Source organism: Oryctolagus cuniculus, chromosome 10 (assembly GCF_964237555.1).
Source record: "Oryctolagus cuniculus chromosome 10, mOryCun1.1, whole genome shotgun sequence".
In the NCBI taxonomy this organism is placed as follows: Eukaryota; Metazoa; Chordata; class Mammalia; order Lagomorpha; family Leporidae; genus Oryctolagus; species Oryctolagus cuniculus.
Window position 1 is genome coordinate 98,351,556 of NC_091441.1, and position 18,884 is coordinate 98,370,439.

General features: G+C 37.6%; 1 protein-coding gene across 15 annotated transcripts in view; it reads right to left on the reverse strand.

Annotated features, from left to right (window-relative positions):
* DOCK3 (dedicator of cytokinesis 3) overlaps positions 1 to 18,884 on the reverse strand; it is a 506,159-nt gene that overhangs the window by 183,798 nt on the left and 303,477 nt on the right. For all 15 annotated transcript variants that reach the window (XM_051852375.2, XM_051852373.2, XM_051852369.2 and 12 more), the window contains one exon: positions 7,630 to 7,711. In XM_051852375.2, coding sequence (XP_051708335.1) covers positions 7,630 to 7,711 — 82 coding nt within the window. The remainder of the gene's footprint in view (positions 1 to 7,629; positions 7,712 to 18,884) is intronic.

Consider the following 18,884-nt stretch of genomic DNA (forward strand, 5'->3'; position numbering starts at 1 on the left):
CTAACCCACTGTTGGTGGGAATGGAAACTGGTTAAGCCACTTTGGAAGTCAGTCTGGAGATTCCTCAGAAACCTGAATATAACCCTACCATTCAATCCAACCATCCCACTCCTTGGAATTTACCCAAAGGAAATTAAATTGGCAAACAAAAAAGCAGTCTGCACATTAATGTTTATTGCAGCTCAATTCACAATAGCTAAGACCTGGAGCCAACCCAAATGCCCATCAACAGTAGACTGGATAAAGAAATTATGGGACATGTACTCTATTGAATACTATACAGCAGTCAAAAACAACGAAACCCAGTCATTTGCAACAAGAAGGAGGAATTTGGAAAACATCATGCTTAAGGAATTAAGCCAGTCCCAAAGGGACAAATATCACATGTTCCCCCTGATCAGCGACAACTAACTGAACACCAAAGGGGAAACTTGTTGAAGTGAAATGGACACTGTGAGAAACAGTGACTTGATCAGCTCTTGTCCTGATGGTTGATGTACAATGTAATACTTTATCCATCTTAGTATTTTTTTTTTGTTCTAGTACCCTTGGTTGAACTCCGTAATTAACACAGAAATATTCTTAGGTGTTTAAATTTTAACTGAAAAGTGATCCCTGTTAGGAATTTGGAAAACATCATGTTGAGTGAAATAAGCCAATCCCAAAGGGACAAATACCACTTCCTTGATAGGTGACAATTAACTGAGCACCGAAAAGGAAACCTGTTAAAGTGAAACAAACACTATGAGAAGCGGTGACTTGATCAGCCCTCACCCTGACTGTTGATGAGCCGCTTAATATGTTATCCCTCTTAGTATTTTTTTGTTTGTTCTACTTAATACTTTTTTTGGTTGAATACTGTAATCAATACACAATTCTTCTTAAGTGCTGAAACTTAACTGAAATGTGATCGCTGTTAAATGTAAGCGTGGGACTAAGAGAGGGAAGAGATGTGCAATTCGGGACAAGCTCAAGCTGACTTACCTCAAACGGTAGACTTAGAAACATACCAGGGGATTCCAATTCAATCCCATCGAGGTGGCATGTACCAATGCCATCTCACTAGTCCCAGTGATCAATTTCTGTTCACAATTGATCATAATGATAGGACTAAGAACCAAAGGGATCACATAAACAAGAATAGTGTCTGCAAATACTAGCTGATAGAATAAAAAGGGAGAGAATGATCCAACATGGGAAGTGAGATACACAGCAGACCCATAGAATGGCAAATGTCCTAACAGCACTCTGGCCTCATAATCAGCCCTTAAGGCATGTGGATCCGGCTGAAATGCCCATATGTTCTCCCTGATCGGTGACAACTGACTGAACACCAAAAAGGAAACCTGTTGCAGTGAAATGGACACTATGGGAAACGGTGACTTGATCAACATAGCCCTGACTGTTAATGAACAACTTAATACATTATCCCTCTTAGCTAGTTTTTATGTCTGTTCTACTTAATATGACTGGTTTAATTCTGTAATTAATACACAGTTATTCTTAAGTGTGGAAAATTAACTGAAATGTGATCCCTGTTAAACATAAGAGTGGGAATAAGAGAGGGAAGAGATGTATAATTTGGGACATGCACAAGCTGACTTACCCCAAATGGTAGAGTTAGAAACATACCAGGGGATTCCAATTTAATCCCATCAAGGTGGCATGTACCAATGTCATCTCACCAGTCCAAGTGATCAATTTCAGTTCACAATTGATCATAATGAAAGGACTAAGAGTCAAAGGGAACACATAAACAAGTCTAGTACCTGCTAACACTAACCGATAGAATAAATAAAGGGGAGAGTGATCCAACATGGGAAGCGAGATACTCAGCAGACTCATAGAATGGCGGATGTCCTAAACAGCACTCTGGCCTCAGAATCAGCCCTAAAGGCATTCGGATCTGGCTGAAAAGCCCATGAGAGTATTTCAGGCATGGAAAGCCAAGACACTCCGGCAAAAAGATCTCTGTGAGTGAGATCCCAGTGGAAAGAACAGGTCTTCAAAGAAGGAGGTACCTTTCTCTGAAGGGAGGAGAGAACCTCCACTTTGACTATGACCTTGTCTAAACAAGATAAGAGTCGGAGAACTCAGAGGGCTTCCATAGCCTTGGAAACTCATGACTGGAGCATAGGGAGATTACTGATGCCATAGACAGGAGTGTCAATTGGTAAAGTCAACAACAGGAGTCACTGTGCACTTACTCCTCATGTAGGATCTCTGTCCTTAATGTGCTGTACATTGAGATTTAATGCTATAACGAGTACTCAAAAAATATATTTCACTTTGTGTTTCTATGTGGGTGCAAACTGTTGAAATCTTTACTTAATGCATACTAAACTGATCTTCTGTAAAAAAAAAAAAAGAAGAAGGAGAAGGAGAAGGAGAAGGAGGAGAAGGAGAAGGAGGAGAAGGAGAAGGAGAAGAAGAAATTATCAATTCCCAACTTGACTCTCACTGGGATTAAACATGACAATAGGTCTGATCTGATTTCATCATCATTAAAAAAATCATCTATTATTTTTCACTTTATGTTTCTGTGTGGGAGCAAACTGTTGAAATCTTTACTTAATGTATACTAAGCTGATCTTTGTATATTAAGATAATCGAAAATGAATCTTGATGTGAATGGAAGGGGAGAGGGAGTGGGAGGGGGGAGGGTTGTGGGTGGGAGGGACGGTATGGGGGGGAAGCCATTGTAATCCATAAGTCGTACTTTGGAAATTTATATTCATTAAATAAAAGTTAAAAAAAAAAAAAAGAAAGCCAAGACACTCTGGCAAAAAAAAAAAAAAAAACACACACACACAAAACAACAACAAAAACAAACAAACAAACAAACACCTAAATGAAAGATCTCCACGGGTGAGATCCCAGTGGAAAGAACAGGTCATCAAAGAAGGAGGTACCTTTCTCTGAAGGGAGGAGAGAACTTCCACTTTGACTATGGCCTTGTCTGAATATGATCAGAGTCAGTGAACTCAGGGGGCTTCCATAGCCTTGGCAGCTCATGACAAGAGCCTAGGGTGATTACTGATGCCATAAACAAGAGTGTCAATTTGTTAAGTCAACAACACGAGTCACTGTGCACTTACTCCTCATGTAGGATCTTTGTCCTTAGTGTGCTGTACATTGAGATTTAATGCTATAACTAGTACTCAAACATTATTTTTCACTTTATGTTTCTGTATGGGAGCAAACTGTTGAAATCTTTACTTAATGTATGCTAAACTGATCTTTTGTATATAAAGAGAATCGAAAAAGAATCTTGATGTGAATGGAAGGGGAGAGGGAGTGGATAAGGGGAGGGTTGCGGGTTGAAGGGACGTTATGGGGGGGAAGCCATTGTAATCCATAATCTGTACTTTGGAAATTTATATTCATTAAATAAAAGTTTAAAAAAAACACTGGAAAAAAAAGAAAATTTCCTCTGATATTGAAAAAGGATATTTCTAGCTCTATTTCACTAATCTCTTGAATTTAAAATAAAATTCTCAAAATAGCACAATAGTTTGACATTTATTAAGTTGTGTACTAAATAACAAATTGAAAAACAGGGTACCACTTTTAGTCCCTTTTGAGATTGAAATATGTCTATTACTGATGGGCACAAAAATGTTTGACAAATTTCAAACCGAAACGGCTTTTTCTACATAGCCTAGATTGTGCTAATCCATAGTCTAATATATCTAGACAATTCTATCCAGTTACTAAAGATGACCAGACACTAATCAGATGGGCTGACAAATAAAGGGATTTCTTCTTTGACTCAGGCTCAGTGAATAAAAGGAAAGGATCCAACTGCTGGTGTTTTTCATGTGGCTGGGTAGGGGTTCTTTTTGAAGATAGTATACATGGTATCCAGAATTCTCACTAGTGTTTATCTGAGGTCAATAAAATTAAGATAATTAGTGCAAGAAAATATTTTCAGCAAAATTATTATCTGTGATTTCCATGTAATTTCAATACAAAAATATTTTATTAAATCAAAGTACATAAACACTGTTCTTATAGGGTTATTAAATGTATGCTGCTTAAGAATAAGCACCAAATATAGCTATCCACGTTCAAATACTCATAAAACATATTAAAACAAAGACAGGAAGAGGAGTGATACACCCACCATTCATCTAGTGAGCAAGGTTTGAGGGTGACTGCCTGGCAGGAATTAGATTTGCTCACTAGACCAAACTCTCTAGTCCTACATAATGAGGAAGCTGGTCACCAACTGTGTGGTGGTGGAGAGGTGAGTGAGGGCAGCAATTCAGGGCCCAGCATCTTAGATTTACTTACTAATATTCCAAATCAAAGATGGAAAATTTAATTTATTTCTCTGGGTCTGGGCTTTTCTTTTCTATAGAGATAAAGGGATTTACAAATATAAAACAAAGCCAATTTATTCATGCTTAATCTTCGGATGGAAAGAAATATTTTCATAAATGATGTTATCACGTAATACGTTCAATTCTAAAGTCTAAGACATCTGTCAGAATGTGGAACAGCATAAAGGAATAAAATGCAAAGCAAACTAATTCAGTGAAAACAGCAGAAGTTCATTCTCTGACTTTGTCACCCAATTATAATAGCAAATAGGCATGTATTCCCTTATTTCTGTAACAAATCATTATTGAGACCTTAGTATTTGCCAAGCATTGTGTTTAAGGTACTGGATATCTGGTAATGCGAAAATACACACATTCTTACACATATGTAAACAGTCATTGTTAATCATGAAAGTCAGCAAAATCCTCATTGTACTGGAACTTCATGTATGTACGAAACACTTCCTTTTTAGATAAAATTCTTCTTTCATGGGAAACCCTAAAATCTAAAAAAAATAATAAAAAATTGGCTTCACAGGGAATAGGGTTGTGCCATGGATTATGTGAGTTTAATATGACTCTGAAGCCTCCTAAATAATCCTGCAAACTACTCCGTTGGTACAGTTCTCTTTTCCTGATGCTCAGAAAGGCTAACAGCTGGCATTGACCACAGTTATTGCTGCATCTTCTTGCAACTACTTAGAGACCTTGTAGGATACATTTTAATCTGGAGAACTGCTTTAACTCTCAGAAGGTCTTCATATAATGAGAAAACAGGTCCCACCAAAAGTATTACATATAGTTTAAAGAAAACATGAAAATCCTGAATCATATCATCTTGTTCAGAAATCTTATGTGCTTAGTAAAAATTCCTCAAATCTCACTGGGACTTTTATAAAACTCCAGGCTGTACTGCAGAGGGAACTCTGGAAGCAGTGCATTGGCAGAATGAGCATGTTCCAGAACAAGAACACACCAAGAATGCTATGTGTGTCTTTGATTTATAATCCTGGAGCTATAACTTTGGCCTCTGGCTCATAGGTAATTAAAATCCTAAATGAAAATTTTGATTTACTGTAATTATATTAAAATACCATCATAATTAAGTTCATTTTTCAAGAAACGATGACTGCGCTCATCATATTCAAGGATTCAAGGATTCACCCACACATAGTTCTGCTCAAGAAACTGAAAGAATAAGGCATCAACAATTTCTATTGCTGCTTTACCAGATGATATCAAAGAATCAGGATCAAGGAAAACCTCCTACAGTTACTGAGACATTCTATACTAGACAAATGAGTATATCATTTATTTCTAATTTATTTCAGAAAGGAGGACTCAAAGAACCACTTCAGTGTTCACGTGTTCTCACGTCAGAAGTTCTCACCCAACAGTCTAACTTAAATCCCAACTACAACTTGGATTCTTTCCATTGTTCTTTTCTGATTAGACAGTATTGATCTTTCCAGACTAAACCATCTTAATGCCCTTAATCAACTACTTCTTCTTCTTGCATTATCTCTTAAGCCTTGAATTCTGAGCTCACAGATGAACAAAACATTTTAACTTAACCAGATTTATATATCTTTTTGTACATCTGGAGCATTTCCAATAAAATCTCTGTGAAAGTAATGTCTGATTCTGCAGTAACATTATGTAATGTTTTGAAACGCTAAATTGTAGTAAATTAATTGAAAAGCCAACTGAACAAATGCAGTTTTATTTTTCAGAGAAAGTAACATACCAGATCTCCAGGTAAGTATTATTTGCCTTTAAGTGGCACACTTTATGCTTTAAGAAACATTACTGTCAACCGTCAATTACAAACTACGTATGACAGTCTCTGACTGTCTACACGGCAATGTCAGACTATCACACTTCCCTGCACTCAGTGAGTTTTATTGTATCTCAGTTATCACTGAAACACACCAAAGAATCTATGCTAGTCAAAACTGGTTAAACTTGTGACACACTGGGGAGGGAAAAGGGTGAGAAGGTCAGGAAAAAGTTGATTGACAAGTACTAGGTTATAGCTACATGAGAATAAAATGTTCTGGGATTCTATTGGACAGTAAGGTGAATATAGATCATGTCACTGTACTATTATTTATAAAAAAGATAGAATTTTGGATGTTTTTACTAGAAAGAAACAGTAAATGGTTGAAAAGGATAAATATACCCTTATTGAACATTATTACACAATGTACACATTTTCCAAAAAAATCACATTGTATCCAATCAACACAATTTCTAATTCTATCAAAATTTTTAATGAAAAATAAAAAAAGAAAACTGTGATACAGTCCTGGTTTCTTCATCATCAAATAAATAAAGCTGAATTTGTTTCATTTTAAAGATTCATTTTATTTATTTGAAAGACAGAGTTAGAGATAGTTAGAGACACAGAGAGAGAGAAGTCTTCCATTGGCTGGTTCACTCTGCAGATGGTGGCAATGGTTACAGCTGAGTCGATCCGAAGCCAGGAGCCAGGAGCTTCCTCCAGGTCTCCTATGCAGGTGCAGGGGCCCAAGGACTTGGGTCAACTTCTACTGCTTTCCCAGGCCACAGCAGGGAGCTGTATCAGAAATGGATCTGCTGGGACTTGAACTGGCACCCATATGGGATACCAGCACTGCAGGTGGCAGCTTTACCCACTACACCACAGTGCCGACCCCGCCGGTTTTAAACTGGCAACAAATATCAGAATCAACTTGGAAAATACATGAGGCAATGTGACATTATGAAGTTCTACACTTTTAATTAAGTAGATCACAAAGTCTTCTCCAAACTGATGAGGCCCTGAACAACAGGATGGTTACTCAGAAAAAACTCAAGTTCAGATCATAGCAGAAAAAACCCATCTGTTGGGTTGGTGTTTAAAAGAGAACTATTTAGTTTACTTCTCTTTCTATGGACTTACTGAGACTGCTAGGTTGTAATCTGTTGGATGCCTTCAAAGAACCTACACTTATACATCAGAGAAAGTCCCAGTGGCCTTGAATAAGAATATTAAGAAAGATGTTTGTCAGATTTTGACTATTATATGAAATAAGTTTATAAAATCTGTATCAGCAAAAGCTACTTGACTATATTTCTTTAATAAGAAAATTCATTTAAAAACTATAACTAATTTCAGTTTTCTATAAATGTTTTATTAAAACCTAATAGAAACATAAATCAAGTACTATTCTCCCCAGTGTGTGGGGAAATAATAAATGTTCATTTCCAGGGTAACCATATCAACATAGCAGGCCTCTAGTTAGAGTCAGCAGCAAAGAATGGAAAGAGAATTTGTACATACTGTAAAAAGGGCACACATTCGTTCTATCTTCTCTGGGTTCCTTGGCCCACCATTCTTGTTCAGTCTCACCAGAAAACGCTCACTGAAATGTAGAAGAGACAGAAATGTAAGGAATTGTATGCTTCAGAAAAAATAAAAAGGGTTTTTATAGAGAAACCCTAAACACTTACAGCACCTTGCAATGATAGGCAAGGCCAAAAGCACATGGCAAGACACTTATGTTTTGTGCTAAGCAACATACAATGAACACTTCAAACTGCAGGATAGGTGCTGCTGTTTACTTGACGGTTGTGGCTGTATGTGTCTTACCTCTTGGAAGATGTGTGCTGCTCCCTGAAGGCAGCAATGAGGACTATGTCTTGTATTTTTCCCAAATACTCACAAATTCCCTGGGATGATGTTAAACCGTATATAAACAAGCATTTATATGTAGTCTTTGATGTGAGCAAACTATCATAAAAATATTCATCATACTAGATCCAAAAGAATCAACATTATCCAATTTACCTCTTTCAATGACTCTTGAAAATAATTTTGGGGCTAAGAAAACAATGTTACAATGACTTATTTAAAAATTTTGAGAAAAACTCAAAGAGAAACATTATGGCTAAAGTAGCTATCAGAATTCAACAGAGCCACTAAATATTTTATCCCTCAAATAATATACATAATTCTTGAAGGAAATTATTGGATTTAATAACCCCAGAAACAGTGTTTGCAACATTTGGAGAAATGTTTCCTTGCTCCTACTCCCTTCCTGTCCCTACCCAGACTCTTATTCCCATCTCTTCATCCTAAGGTTTATGTTATCAATCCTAACAGAAAAACTGAGCTAAGGGACAAAATATGTGATTCTTAAAAACTCACTTTCCTTATGCCCTAAGATGTACACTCAATGAATACATGGAATATCAGAAAAAGGACTGATATTAAAATATTATATGAGAATTGTAAGATACAATAAAAAACTGCACTATTTGGTTAGTTTGGTCTGTATTTATTTGTTCTGTTAGTCAACAGTTATTAAAATCTGTGTGATACATGGCAATGCAAATATGAACAAGATATATGAGTATACAGGTACTTTTCCTTCATGCAACTTAAGATCCACAGAAATTAATCTCAAAAGATCTGGATCACACATAAACTTAAGATTCTTCAGCCTTGAGGCTAAATGGGAATAAGCAAAGAATGTGTACTGAGTGAGAAGTAGTACTATAGTCAGAGACCTCAGGGACACTGATATTTAAGAAACAGACAAAAGAACTAGCAAGGTAGATACATAGGGATAAAGAAAAAAAAAGAAGAAAACTAAAAATTATGAAATACTGCTTTAGTGAAGAGAAGACAGTTATAAGAGATAGAGATGGGTCAACAAAGTCCAAGGCCATTCAGATTAACATGAGATAAGAACAAAACTATTGTGTCCACCAGACATCAGAACAGAGATCACTGGTGACTCTTAAAAGATCATTTTAGTGTAATGGAAGAGAAAGATGACAGTGTGAGGTATGAACTGAAGAAGTTACTTTAGACCACTCTTTTACGAATGATTATTAAAGAAAGGCTGATTCTCAGATGGCTGAATAGAAAAAGATATGCTGATTTTGATCATGGGAAGATAAAAGAAGAAAAGAAGAAGTGCATTCCCAGGCAAGATTGGAGAGTTTGCAGTAGAAATTCTACAGAAAGAAGAGACAAGCCATGGAGTGGCATGGACAGTACAAACACAGCAATGAGTGCGATAACTCCTGTGACTCTATATGCTGTATTAACTGCCCCATAACTGAGAAAACATGATATTTTTCTTTGTGAGACTGCTTTATTTCACTAAACATAATGGTTTCCAATTGCATCTGTTTTGTTGAAAAGGGCAGGAGGTTCAGTCTCTTATGGATGAGCAGTATTCCAAAGTGTATATATCACATTTTCTATGGAAGGGGAGAGGGAGTGGGAAAGGGGAGGGTTGTTGGTGGGAGGGACGGTATGGGGGGGGAAGCCATTGTAACCCATGAGTCGTACTTTGGAAATTTATATTCATTAAATAAAAGATTAAAAAACAAAAACAAAGTGTATATATCACATTTTCTTTATCTAGTCATCACTTGATTGGACATCTGGGTTGATTCCATATCTTAGCTATTGTGAATTGAGCTGTAATAAACATAGGGGTACAAATAACTATTCCATGTGCTGATTTCATTTTCCAGGAGTGGGAGGGCTGGGTCATATGGTAGATCAATTTTCAGATCTCTGGGGAATCTCCACCCTGTCTTCCATATTGGTTACACTAGTTGACATTCCCATCAACAGTGTATTAGAGTACCTTTTCCTCCACACCCTCATCAGTATTTATTGTTTTTTTGATTTTTGGGTGATAGCCATTTCAACTTGGGTGAAGTGAAATCTCACTGTGATTTTGATTTGCATTTCCCTGATGGCTAGTGATCCTGAGCATTTTTTTCATGTGTCTGTTGGCCATTTTAATCTTATATTTTGAAAAATGTCTGTTCATGACCTTTGTCCAATTCTTAACAAGATAGTTTGTTTTGCTGTTGATGAGTTTCTTGAGCTCTTTCTTGGACATTAATTTATAAACATTAATAAACTGAGAATTAACTAATTCTCAGTTGCATAGCTTTTAAATAGTTTCTCCCATTCTGTCCACTGACTCATCATTTTGTTTGGTGTTTCCTTTGTAGTGCAGTAGCTTCACAGCTTGATGCAATCCCATTTGTCTGTTTGCTTTCATTATCTGTGCTCCTGCAGTCTTTTCCAAGAAGTATTTGCATATGCCAGTGTCTCACAGAGCTTCCCTGAAATTTTCCTCTAGTAGTTTGATGGTATCAGGTAGTAGATTTAGATCCTTGATCCATTTTGATTGACTTTTGTAATAAGGTGTAAGGTGAGTCTCGTTTTGTACTTCTGCATGTGTAGGTTCAATTTTACCAGCACCATTTGTTGAAGATAATGTCCTTTCCACAGGGATTTATTTTAGCTTGTTTCTGAAAGATTAGTTGTAGATGAGTGGATTAATTTACAGGGTTTTTATTCTGTTCCATTGGCCTACATGTATTTTTTTTTAATCAGTAACAGGTTGTCTTGATAATAACTGCTCTGTAGTATGTCTTGAAATCTGGTATTCTGATGCCTATGGTTTTGTTTTTGTTACATAAGTACTGAATACTTCTTTCTTATACTCCTTCTTTTTAGAACTTGACACAAATGAATTATTTTCTTTGTTTACTTTCTCTTAAATATAAAAATAAGCTTTCTAATGGCAATGACATTTGATCACTGGTTTATCTTTAGTAGTTTCAAGAGTCTCACCTACAATATGTGATCAATAAATGTTGAATGAATGAAGGTGGAAATTTCTGTCAAGAACTGCTGTGTGATATGTGGAAGCTTGCTGATGAGTATCACCATAAACTGGATGGACACCACCATTAGCACACTATGCAAAAACTATCCATGGGCCCAAAAGGAGAAAACAAGATGGTCAGTACAAATAAACCTTCTAACTTTGTGTCCAAGTACTGAAAAGCATCAAGTATATTGTGACCAATGTTCTTCCAGCTGCTCACTCAAGTTTTGTTTGTTTCTTCTTGGGTATCCAGCAAGACTACACTTCATAGCTGCCATCCCCTCCTCCCTTAGTCCCCATAGTTGAATGTGGCCTGATGACTTGAGTTTTAGACACTGAAATGTGAATGAATGGAAGTGATATGAATAACTTCTAAGCTTAGCCTGTATATATTTATTTGATGTTTTTTCCTCTTCTGAATACTAGTACAGATGATCCATTCTACAAACTTGAGGCCATGTATTCATATCAACAATCAAGTATATACTAGGCTTGGTCTCTGAATGACTATGGGTAAGAACTACCTTACTAACTGCAAATTCACCAACACAGGGCTATAATGCAAACAAGAAATACACTTCTATTGTGTTTGAGCCATTATTTTTTTCTGTTCATTACAGTAGTTGATATATCCTAAATAATATGTTTACCATGAATGTAATAGTCACACAATGAGCTGTTAACTTGTTAATAATCTTCATGGATTATATGAATGCAAGAGTAATTTTAGAAAGTTTCTATCTTTTCAGGAGAATCCATTATTACTTCTGCACTCTTTGGAAGTTCATGTAACTGTTCTTAGTATCAAATTACCATCCTCTGACTCATTCAAGAGTAAACAATTGGGGACTGGCGCTGTGACACAGTGGGTAAAGCCACTGCCTGCAGTGCCAGCATCCCATATGGGTGCTGGTTCAAGACCCGGCTACTCCACTTCCAATCCAACTCTTTGCTGTGTCCTGGGAAAGCAGTGGCAGATGGCCCAAGTCCTTGGGTCCCTACACCCTCGTGGGAGATCAGGGAGAAGCTCCTGGCTCCTGGCTTCGGATCAGCACAGCTCTGGCTGTTGTGGTCAATTGGGGAGTGAACCAACGGATGGAAGACTTCTCTCTCTGTCTCTCTCTTCCTGTCTCTCTGTCTCTCCTCTCTGTGTAACTCCTTCAAATAAATAAATAAATAAATCTTAAAAAAGTAAACAGCTGGGGCTGACATTGTATAGCAAGTTAAGCCACTGCCCATGTCACTGGCATCCCATATGGGCGCTGGTTTGTATCCTGGATGCTCCACTTCCAATCCAGCTCCCTGCTAATGTGCCTGGGAAAGCAGCAGAGGATGGTCCAAGTGCCTGGACCATCCATGTGTGATACCCAGAAGCTCCTGATTCCTAGATTCAGCTTGGCCCAGCTCTGGTTGTTTCAGCAATTTGCGGAATGAACTAGCTGATGGAAGATTTATCTCTCCATCTCTCTGTCTCTTCCTCGCTGTTTTTCAAATCGATCAATCAATCTTTAAAAAGAATGGAATGCCATTTGGAGCTGCTCACAAAGAGGGGTACTATTTGGAGGGGTTACACAATCTCTGAACCAAAAATAAAAGGGTAGATGAGGCAAATTTCTTAGGTAAACCAGGTTGTTGGCCCTATGAGACCCAAAGAACTTCATCTCTCTTTCTCTTCGGTAATGGAAGGAGGCCCCAAAGGTTAATTTTCACATTATCCACATGAGCTTCACATTTTCTGGTGCCTTTCATGCTTCTAGTTTCTGGATTTCTTGATAATTTGTAAGGTGAAAATGACGGTTTTTCATTTCACAGGCTTTAGTCATACACCTAATTATTTCTTGTTTTGGTAGCATCTCCAATGAGTGTGATAAATAAATGCTATTTTAAATTATTTGAATTTAAATTATTTGAAGACAAATAAATATCTAATTTTCTCATGATTTGGCAAAAGCTGTTTTGCAAAAGAAGCATTCCAATACATTAATATTCCATTAAACAGTTAGATAGGTTTCTCCCCTACAGGATTTCTGAGAGACCTAAAATGTTAGTATGTGTTTTAACTATCAAATGGGACAAGTGATACTTGGCCCAACAACCTTATTATGTAACACAACTGAGTCTTCAGGAATTGTTTGATAAATGCTGATTTAGAGCATTTACCAGCTACAGCTATAGCAACAACTCATATTCCCCAAAGAGGTAAAAGAAACTGTAGCCAAAGAGCCAAATAAATTTATCAATGAGAAATTACAAACATGTCTCTACATGAGAGCAACAGGACACTCTCTTAAGTAATATGAGTGAGAAACTCTCCGAAGTCATTCTCTAATCTACTTCAAGAGAAAGGATGTTAATACTCCTACTTTTCTGAAGACATGTTGTAAGTGAACTGCTCCATATTTAGTTGTCTTTATAAGGATGGACTATAGACATATGGCATATAAAGTTATACTAATTTTATATTATTGAGCATGTTCTTACAAATGAATTCCATACTTTGAATTTGTGACAAGTCTAATGGTATCTTAATTTTAAAATCACTTGCTTTCACAGGAGTTGTATTCTTGGATAGCACTGCATTTCACACACTTTTCAATGGGTGGCATCCCCCTCAGTAAATGATGACTGCCAATGAGGTGCCAGCCTGTGAGGTACTAAGGCAGAGATAGTCTCATTCTTCAGAGAGGATACTTCTTAAAGACTCTGTTTTGGAAATATAAACAGTGTCCTCAAATAAATTCAGAAGAATTTTCCAACTCTTTCAATTTAATCTTTATGCTTCTCATTTGGATCTCTGTGGAGATAGATGCCATCTTTCTCATAATCTTCCAGGTACTTGAAAACAAGCAAGTAGCCTCAAAGCTGTACTACACTGTACAACTCAACAGACTAAGACATCTCTAAGATTCCCTCACAGGTAGACTCATTTGGCTTTGTTCTTCAAGTTCTTCAAGTTTTCCTACTTCATTTAAAGCACAAAGGGGTTTCATAAAGTTAAACTAGGGTCCAGTGCTGTGGTTTCTAAATTCATTTTAAAAATTTTATTTGTTATACAAGTTTCATGTATTTCATAAACACAGATTTAGGAACGCAGTGATACTTCTCATCCTACCCTCCTTCCTGCCCTTGCTCTAAACCCTTCTTCCTCCTCCCTCTTCCATTTCCACTCTTAATTTTTACAAAGGTCTACTTTTAGTTTACTTAATTCTTGTAAGGTTAACCCTACATTAAATAAAAGAATTCAACAAAGGGTATGATGAAAAAAAAAAAAAAAAACACTGTTCCTCAACAGAAGAGGAAAGGGCTGTAAAAAATCATTGACTATCAAAACGTCCATTTCACTCTAATACATTACATTTTAGGTACTCTATTAGTTATCTCAAATCAGAGAGACCATATGGTATTTGTCTTTTGGGGAATGGCTTATTTCACTAAGTATAATGGAGTCCAGTTGCATTGATTTTGTTGCAAAAAACAGGATTTTTTTTTAATACAGCTGGGTAGTAATCCATAGTGTATATACACCATAATTTCTTTACCCAGTCATCAGTTGATAGACACCTGGGTTGACTGCACATCTTTGCTACTGTGAATTGAGCTGCAATGAACATGGGGGTACAGACCACTCTTTCATAAGCTGATTTTATTTCCTTTAGGTACATTCCCAGGAGTGGGATGGTTAAGATCATATGGTAGGTCTATATCCAGATTTCTGAGGTATCTCCATACTGTCTTCCACAGTAGCTGCACCAGTTTACATTCCCACCAACAGTGGATTAGGGTACCATTTCCCCGATATCCCCACCAACATTTGTTGTATGCTGATTTCTGTATGAGTCATTCTAAATAGGGTTTGGTGAAACCTCATTGTGGTTTTGATTTACATTTCCTTGATGGTTAGTGATCTTGAACATTTTTTCAAGTGTCTGTTGGCCATCTGAATTTCTTCTCTTAAAAAATACCTGTTCAAGTCCTTTGCCCATTTCTTAACTGGATTGTTTGTTTTGTCGTTGTTGAATTTCTTGAGCTCTTTATAGATTCTGGATGTTAACCCTTTATCAGTTCCATTCTGTTGGTTGCCTCTTCACTTTGCTGAGTGTTTCTTTTGTAGTGTAGAAGCTTCTCAGCTTGATGTAATCCCCTTTGTCAATTTGGGTTTTGATTACCTGTCCTTTGGGGTCTTTGCCAAGAAGTCTTTGCCTGTACCAAGGTCTTGTAGAGTTTCCCCAAAGTTCTCTAGAATTTGATGGTATAAGGTCATCAACATTCCTTTGCTTTTCAATAAAAAGTTATACTTTCATCAAAATATGAAAAATTAAAAACCAGAATTATTTTGGTTGAGTCAGACATAGGGAACTGGGGGATGATGATGGGATGCAGGAATCATACTTACTTACCACCTTCTGTTCCTCAGATACTTCAGTGTACAATTCAAAGGTTCTTTCTAGACTTTCTCCCTCCCTTTTGCTCTCTCAACAAATATTCTATCACTTTTCAGAAACTGAGATATATCTGAGGATACAGAAATATGATTACAAAAACCAAAAATCGCAACACAATGTAAAAACTCTAATTGCACAATAAGGGGCAAACTATTGGGACAAGGGTAGGCTTCCTAAAGGAGGTACTGGAATAGGTTCTTAAAATATTGCTAGGCTTTTGCCATTTTGGAAAGTGTATTTAGGGATGAGGTGAATGAGATTCCAGAAGAGAGAATGCCAAGTGCTTCATGATTCATATCTAGCTTGTCTCAAGGAGAAAGTTTTGAGCATGAATTTAGAGGGCATTGGATAGTTCAATAACTGTCAGCCTTGTCATGCAACACAGTGTGGACTTATGAGGATTCTTCAAACTTAGTTATCATTAGGAACACCTGGCAGCTTAAACTGTAGATACTCCAGATACTCTTGATACTCTAAAACACAGGTAGGATTCTGGAGGGTATCTGAATTTTTACAATGTAGCTAAATTTGTGTTAGGCTTATTAACAAGTTTGAAAAATCCCACTCAAGAGAGGTCCTGAAGCTTTAATCCAAGAAGGAGCAAGATCTTTTTACAAGTACCACTTGGTCTGCAGTGTAGAAGTAAGGTTGGAAACATATTCCAACCAGGCAAGCCATGATGCAGTTTTGGAAAAGCAGTGGACAGATATGGGTTATATTTAAGAGACACAGCTGACCATATTTAGCAGTTGATGGGATGTGGCAGTTTCAGATGAGGAAGATATAAAGTTCAGGAAGGTATGCTAAATTTGAGGTCTCTGAGGGACAAGTAGGTAAGTGGAAAACAAGCACTGAAAATCTAAGGTTGAAGCTCAGAGAAATGATGTTGATGGGAGATAGAGCTCTTATACCTCTCAGCTTGCCATAGCAGCAACAGCAGCCTCATAATGAACATCTTTTGTGTATCAGTAATTGTTTCAAAAAAAATTTTTTTAGCAAACTGCATGTAATCCTCACAATAGGTATTTCATCTCTGAAGAAACTGCAAGTCAGAGGTAAAATTCTTCGCTTGAGAAAGTAAAAGAATTGTGAACTTGAAATCAAAATGTTGGATCAATTTGACTTCAAAGCCCATTCTTATGAAGTAAAAATTGGGGGACAAAGTGTTGGAGGGGAAGATGGGTTCCATGGACAAATACACCTGGGAAATGCTGTAAACCAAATCTTGTGCCAGAGACATACAGGGAGTATCTGTGTACCGCAGTTTCCTAGAGAAGCTGCATAAAGGTAACCTAGCTAGCCCCAGGACCCCTACTGCCCACGTGGAGAGTCCAACTAGTAAGTCTAGGTCAAGCTCCCATTGTACCATTCTGGCAGAACCTATTCTGTTTAAGGTTCATGGCATCCTGCTAAGAAGACTAAGAGCAGACAGGGGTAATGATTTGGCTGATTTGGAACACTCATAAACTCCTGAATTACAAACAATCCCAGAAAACAGATTCTTTACCTATTCTCTAAAGCAAAGGAGACTTAGGAGTAAATCTGTTGTCACATATTCTCAAATAGTTTTAACAGCATTTTTATAATTAAATAACTCCTATTGAGTCTTTACAAATCATGTATTTTTCATGAACATTTAATGAAATGTTAGCTTTACAATCGGTTATACATGGAGCTATAAATAGTTATTTTTAATCTCATGATTTCTGCTTTTCCCAGGATCAGACTCCCAATCCTAATAATAAAAATCATACAGAGGAATGACCACATGTGGGTGAAATGAGTATGAGGCCCTACTAACAGAGCAGCACAGTGGTAAGTCAGTTCAGCCACCTCTAACATTCAGGTCATAGTGTTTCTGAGGAAGGTATGTGCTCACAACAGGAAGCTGGGAGCCGGGAGGAATGACTATCTTCTATGTATTTTGCTAATCATATCTATGAGGACTAAAGAAGACTATTTTCATCCTTCTTAGCTGAAAGCTAAACAGTCTGAAGTATTTATAAAAAAAAAAAGTAGTCGTGATAATTCCTTGATGCCACTAAAACAATGTGAGAATAGCAACTCTTTCTCTTTATTTGGGAACAACTCTTTTGCCTAGTACTTCCAAGATAGCCCCTTGACAACTTTCTAAGAGTAACCCACCCTTAATAGTTCTGAACAAAATCTTCAACAAATAAACAGATAAATAAATTAATGAAGATTGAAGAAACACATTTTATCAAATGCATAGAAGGCTATCCTTCATTCCACTTGATTGTACTTACATAAATATATAACCAAGCACCATCACAGGAAAATAAAGCATTTAAGAGCAAATCACTGCCGGCGCCGCGGCTCACTAGGCTAATCCTCCACCCTGCGGCGCCAGCACACTGGGTTCTAGTCCTGGTCGGGGTGCCGGATTCTGTCCCGGTTGCCCCTCTTCCAGGCCAGCTCTCTGCTGTGGCCAGGGAGTGCAGTGGAGGATGGGCCAAGTCCTTGGGCCCTGCACCCCATGGAAGACCAGGAGAAGCACCTGGCTCCTGCCATCGGATCAGTGCGGTGCGCCGGCCGCAGCGCGCCAGCCGCGGCGGCCATTGGAGGGTGAACCAACGGCAAAGGAAGATCTTTCTCTCTGTCTCTCTCTCTCTCACTGTCCACTCTGCCTGTCAAAAAAAAAAAAAAAAAAACCGAGCAAATCACTTAGGCTGGCACTGTGGCATGGTGGGTAAAGCTGCCACCTGCAGTGCCAGTTTCCCATTTGGGCACCGGTTCGAATCCCATCTGCTCTATTTCTAATCCAGCTCTCTGCTATGGACTGGGAAAGCAGTGGAAGATGGCCCAGGTCCTTGGGCCCCTGCACCCGTGTGGGAAACCAGGAGGAAGCTCCTGCTTCTGGCTTCAGATGGGCCCAGCTCTGGCTGTTGTGGTCATTTGGGGAGTGAACCAGTGTATGGAAGATCTCAAAATCTCTCTCTCTCTCTCTCTCTCTCTCTGCCTCCTCAGCCTTTCAAATAAATGAATAAATCTTTAAAAAAGGGCAAATCACTGATAACATGGTTATTATTTTCCAAAGTAATACGCAATCTGAAAAGATTTAAATAAATGCTAAGAATGTCTGCTCTCTAATATTTAACATCTCTCCAGTTAAAAGACACAGACTAGCTGAATGGATTAAGTAACAAAACCCATCTATTTGCTGCTTACAAGAAACACATCTTTCCAACAAAGATGCATGAAGACTGAAAGTGAAAGGTTGGAAAAAGATATTCCATGCCAACAGAAACCCAAAAAGAGCGGATATAGCCATCTTAAAATCAGACAAAATAAACTTTAACACAAAATCTGTTAGGAGAGACAAAGAGGGGCACTATATAATGATTAAGGGATCAATTCAACAGGAAGATGTAACTATTATAAATGTATATGCACCTAATTATAGGGCACCAGATTATTTAAAAGAT